The following is a 6,000-nucleotide window of genomic DNA, read 5'->3' on the forward strand; positions in this document are numbered from 1 at the left end:
GGTCAGCCAATAAGGCTAGGTTGGCCATGATGATGACGACGACGACGATGATGATGGATGAAGGCTAAGATGGTGATAGCTAGACATATGATGTATGTATATATGATAAGTAACATGTCACCATTATTATTGTCACAGTGACATTAAGACGTTAAGAGAGCTAGCAATGATGGAACCCCACAGGTCTGGCTACATTAAAGTTAGTTGATGTCATTTCGACTAGCCTGTAATGTAATCTATGTCATCTGTATGTACGTTGTGTGGTAGGATTATCATTATCATCATTACCGTCACAATCATTATCGCTATCGTCGTCATCATCATCATCACATCATCATCATCACTACCATCATCATCACCATCAACATTATTATCTACATCATCATCATCACCACCACCATCATCATCATCATCATCACCACCATCATCATCATCATCATCACCAGGGGAGTCGAAATCTCAGTGGGTAAGCCGGAGTAGGGGGCAGATTATTACCAACGCTACTTTCGTTCCTAAAGATTTTGTTAAGGGGTCGGTGATGATTTTGATTGTGATGATAATAATACATATAACAATATTATTATTATTATTATTATTAATTATAATAGTAATTATAATTATTTTTTATTCCCATTGAAATTATTGTTCTTGTTAACTTTTGTTGTTCATGTAGGAACAAAGTTATAATATTGTCTCAAGTCAGTAGAATGACACTGGCTAGGGTGAGTTGGTTGGTTGATTGATTGGTTGGTTGATTGGTTGGTTGATTAGTTGGTTGGTTGGTCGGTTGATTCGTTCGTTGATTTATTGATTAATTATTCAACTGATTGACCGACTGAATCACTTTAGTTAAGGTTAGTTAGTTGTTTGTTTGTTTGATTGATTGATTGATTGATTGCTTGCTTGATTGATTGATTGATAAATGGTGAACATATTGATTAATTGACTGATTAATTGATTAGCATTTTTAATGGTCAGAGCTCTGGTACACTCTGTCAATCAGCAGTTAAGATAAGCAAGTGTAATGATTCATTCATCTACCTCTTATCTCCATTAAGGTTTGCTTACTTGTTTGTTTGCTTGTTCGTTTAAGTATGTTTTTTTGTATACGTTTTGTATACGAGTTTTGTATTTTTGAATGCTTTCTGGCTGTTCTCCTCTTTCTTCATAGTTTATTTTCTTGATTTTTAATTGCTCAGTTATATTATTTTGGTATGAAAGTTGATTTGTAACATAATTTTCATAAAAATCGTTACCCATTTATTACTTTATTAATTAATTAATTGATGAATTAATTAATCGATCAATTAACTAATTGATCAATTAATTAATTAATAGTATTTCATTCACTCAATTATTAATTCATTTAAAAATGAATTCTTGATCAACTGCCACCGGTCAGATCTGTGCTGATAGAGAAGTGTCAGAGGTCGACGATCATTCTGGGGGCCGTCGAGACATCTGTTGACGTCAACAAGTCCGAGCACATCACTGTTATCGCCGCCACCAGGAGGTTCAGTGCACAGTTAGTGGCTATCAGGGAAATTAGTGTTGGTTGTTTTGTTTGCTTGCTTGGGCGTGTGTATTATTTGTTTGTTTGTTCGTTTGTTTGTTCGTTTATTTGTAAGTTTGTATGTTTGTTTCTGTGTTTGTTTGTGTGTTTGTTTTTTTGTTTGTTTGTTTGTAAGTTTGTGTATGTTTGTAAGTTGACCAACACCACCACCATGCCAGAGGCTGCAAGTCCTGTAACATACACCTCCTGACACCAAACACGCCACTGCTCTTCAACACCAATAGCAACATCACCTTCGGGCCCTACCATACCTTCTACCCCAACCTAGAAGAGCACATGTATGCGGCCGGGCTGGCTCCCCTGCCAAACCTCTGGGACCAACCTCACGTTTTAGGTAGGCCGGTTCAATCAATTAGCAATCAATTAACATTTATACAGCGCAATTTCCAAAATTTCAACTGTGCTATCAATAGATTTTAAACCATAGACGCTCTCTAAGCAGCTTTTTTTTTAGTTTAGTTTCTAAGTGAAATGGTTATTTGAAATTGAGGGATTGTTATTTTGAAGTTGTATGTCTTTGGGATGGTGTAATGGTTTGAGGTGCCTACGTTTGTATTCTATAGACCAGGTTTAAATACACTAAGATTCTTATCTTAACTAAAGCAAAAGTGTGTTTGTTGATTCGTACGTATGCATTACATTGTACATATTCAGTAATGTGTAATTTTCTACCTCTATATCACTCATCGTCACCGTCACTTTCATCATCATCGTCGTCTTCTTTATCATCGCCGTCTTCTTTATCATCCTCGTCTTCATCATCCTCGTCTTCATCATCACCCTGCCCCAAAAATTAGGTAGTAGTGGTCTGGACGACGACAAGATATTTGAAATTCAGAAACCTTCAGACTTTTTCACCTTCACGATTCCATTCCAAATGGAGGGAAAAACGAAAGTCAGTCACCTACTAACATTACTAATTTTAGTAAATTACTAACGCCACTAGATTTCTAATACTTTTAAATTACTAACGGTACAAAAATTTCTAAACTCCACTTGATAACCAATGTCACAGTGATTTATACTAAACGACACTGCGTACCGATAGCGTCAATGTTCTGTCAAAACTACAGAACTGTTAACTAAATTACTGCCTAGTATTAGGTATTAGTAATTTTACCTGCGTTATTACACATTGCAAAAATTTCTGATGCTAATTCTATTGCAATATTGTGATAGTACTTTGGTTAATTTCCTTATATTTTTCTATTTAAAGTTACTACTGCTTATACTATTTTAACTGATGTTGCTGCCAATGCTACTCAACTGTTTGTGGTTTTTATTTCAACCAATCAAGCAACCAATCAAACAACCAATCAAACAACCAACCAATCAAACAGCCAATCAAACAGCCAACCAATCAAGCAAACAATCAAACAACCAACCAAACAACGAATCAAACAAACAATACAAAGCAGAATTTATTTACAATTGTTCGAATATCTATGCAACATTAAACGAAAACATGCTAGTTTAAATTACATTAGAGAAATAATAAATGGCAATGCATGAAGTGATACAGATCAAAACTATGGTTAAACGGTTGAAAAAGGCAAAAATGTGTTCTTAGAATCGTGAGTAAGCAAAAATTTATCACAGAAATAATTAGTTTAACAACTGAAGTTCGTTTAAGATATCGAACCCCGACCTCCAGGGAACGACGGATGCTTTAATTTTATCGAAGTTCACTTTTAAACGCTTCTCAAGAGAGTAGCCAATCCTAGGGAATACAAAATCATTAGATGTTAGCTTGAGAGATGGGCAGTAGTCGTTCTCTCCGTCACCAACATAGAGGACATTGTCGTACAATATTTCATTCTTCTTGCATTCTTCTAGATAATCTTTAAGAATGGAACCTTTACATAAGTTGTTTGAACTGAGGTCGCACCAATCTTGAAAGTGATACTCATCGATTGAAAGGAGGCCATTCTCATTGAATTCAGATGTATTGGTGAAGACGTTCTTAACTAAAGAATGTAGGCCATGGTGGCGCAGAATATGATCTATAAATATGGAGTTGCTGTCGGATATGATGATCACGTTGCCGTCATTCTCGTTGATGTACTGGAAAAGTTCTTTGAAGCCAGGAATGATCTGGATTGCTGACAAGCTGCTTAAAATTTCATCTTTTGTGATGCCGGATTCGTTGAGCAGGATGAACGTCTGCCGCATGTAATCCGTCCAACCTCTGTCTGAGTAGAGCTGGTCCACGGATTTCTGCAGACGGTTTGGTAGAAGATTCTTAACGACCTGATCACTATTCTCTTGGATGATCGTGTGATCAAAGTCAAATACGCCGAGAAGTTTCATTTCGAAAAGAATTAATTTGGGAAATATTTTCTCACAAAAATATGGTATTTCTAGAACTTTTTCTGCAATGTTGTACAATTTTTAAATCAAAATAAAAAAGACAAAAGGCCACAATCGTTCGATGTTGATTGTCGACGGTTGTCAGCAATGATATTTAAGTTTGTATGGCAAGGCAAAACATATTTAGTTATTATGTAGTTGGTTCTCTTTTTAATTTTTGAGCTGCTATAAATATATATTTCATTCTTTTCTTATTTATATATTAATTTGTCTTTCTTTTGGTTAATTGATTGATTGATTTTTAAACTTCACTGCTAATTTTTTTACTAAGGAAATCCCAGTTGGGCTGCCATCAAAGTACCAGAAAGCCTTGAACCAGAGGTTGCAGAAGGTTGAGGATTGGCACAAGCTGATGGGTGAGACTAGCATGACTTCTGATCAGAAAAAGTTACTACACCGAACCGTGCAAGCCAAATTTCAAGTCAGTATTGACGTATTTCATTTTTAACAATGTCGAATTTTTCAAACTTTTTCAAAGAGTTCAATTAATGTCATTAGGGGTTGAATATCGTTTAAAAAAAATTTAATTTAAATTAATTTAAATTATGAAGGAGTGGTTGCAGACGACAGGACAAGCAAGGTTGCTGCAGGATTTGGTTGTTCCTCAACAGAAGGCTGAAGCTTCCTCCAGCCTACAATCTCTCGATAAATTATCTTTGGATTGATTGATTGATTGATAATTTTCTTTAGATTGTTTGTTTGATCGATCGATTGATTGATATTTCTACATATGTGAAATTAACAGTTTATCTCTACAAGTTAATTTAATAAATAAGTAGGTACGTAGATTCGAAATAAGTCTTGTTTGTACTTTCTTTCTATATACGATTTGATTCCTTTTATATCAACATTATGCCTCTTGCTTCAATTTTGTTGTTCAACCTCTGGATTTGATATGGTATCGCCGCCAATTTTATATTTCATTCCTAATTTTAATTAAGAAGTTACAGTTTTTTCTTAATTAACGATGTGCCTGTTCTAACGTTTAACTGTTTTGTTTGAGTTTCTTTTTTTTTAATTTTTGAAAAACCGTTTCTAGATAATGACGTATGGCCTACGTACATACGTAGGTTGTTGATGTTCGCTGTTTAATAATATGTATTTGATTTAATCTATTTTCTTTTTTATTCTGGCTTTTTAATTCGAGTTTTAACATTTAAAAGTTTAAAGTAATGTTTTGTTCGTAAACTTATTGCTTGAAAATGTTTACTTAATAGCTTTCATGGACGTTTAGTCGAAAATGCAATGGTAAATATGGTAAATCATTACTAAATTTGGTTTTAGAGGAATTATCTATGGTATGATTACGCTATAAAAATACCAAGATGTCTTTTTTCCTCAATACGCATTGATAATTTATATAAATATTACATATATCTCCAGTGATAGGACATATACTGAGAATACCAATACAGCATATAACATTCTATATATATATATATATATATATGAGAATACCATAAATATGTAAATAAATTAATAAATAATATATAATAATAATAAATAAATCATACCATAAATAATACCATATGTATTAAAATTATATATATCCATGGTTATGAAACAAATGAAAAGTTAATCTAAGCAGTTTTAAGAGGATAAAAACGCTGCTGACGTTCTTTGAATTTTTTTATTGTTTATGATTTATATAAGTTTTTTTTAGGCTCAATTTTGATTGTAATATCATTTAATTAATTTAATTAAAGATGCCAGTTTTTCATACTAAAACCATCGAAAGTATTTTAGAGCCAGTAGCCCAACAGGTTTTTAGTTTTGATTTTAATTAAATGAATATTAATTAAATTAAAACTATTTAAAATTTAAATTTTTTAAAGGTGTCGAAATTGGTAATTTTGCATGAAGAGGCAGAGGATGGCAATGCAATGCCTGACCTCACCAGGCCTGTTCAGGTAGTCAAAATGGCTGTTGATAACTTGATCAAGGTTTGTTGGAGATCATCATTATGATTATATTTTAAAATACTGATTGGGTGATTTTATATTTCTCCTCCGCCTTTAACAAACTAGTAACATACTAATTTGATAATCTTAGACAGT

The 6,000-nt window shown here is 33.3% G+C and overlaps 2 protein-coding genes across 2 annotated transcripts in view; both read left to right on the top strand.

Annotated features, from left to right (window-relative positions):
- Positions 1-444: 444 nt before the first annotated feature.
- On the top strand, positions 445-4,608 carry HELRODRAFT_114291 (hypothetical protein; the record flags this gene model as incomplete). Its single annotated transcript, XM_009026455.1, has 8 exons — positions 445-531; positions 674-722; positions 979-1,058; positions 1,403-1,525; positions 1,732-1,907; positions 2,371-2,468; positions 4,215-4,364; positions 4,495-4,608. Exons 2-8 carry the CDS (start codon positions 708-710, stop codon positions 4,606-4,608), a joined length of 756 nt encoding a protein of 251 aa, XP_009024703.1. The 5' UTR covers positions 445-531; positions 674-707.
- A 1,041-nt stretch (positions 4,609-5,649) lies between these two features.
- The window catches only part of HELRODRAFT_187353 (hypothetical protein), a gene marked incomplete at its 5' end in the record, with an annotated part of 16,574 nt that continues 16,223 nt past the window's right edge, over positions 5,650-6,000 (top strand). Inside the window, 2 exons of the mRNA XM_009026456.1 lie at positions 5,650-5,706; positions 5,779-5,886. Of these exons, the coding sequence (XP_009024704.1) occupies positions 5,650-5,706; positions 5,779-5,886 (165 nt within the window). The remainder of the gene's footprint in view (positions 5,707-5,778; positions 5,887-6,000) is intronic.

This window comes from Helobdella robusta, assembly GCF_000326865.2.
Source record: "Helobdella robusta unplaced genomic scaffold HELROscaffold_47, whole genome shotgun sequence".
In the NCBI taxonomy this organism is placed as follows: Eukaryota; Metazoa; Annelida; class Clitellata; order Rhynchobdellida; family Glossiphoniidae; genus Helobdella; species Helobdella robusta.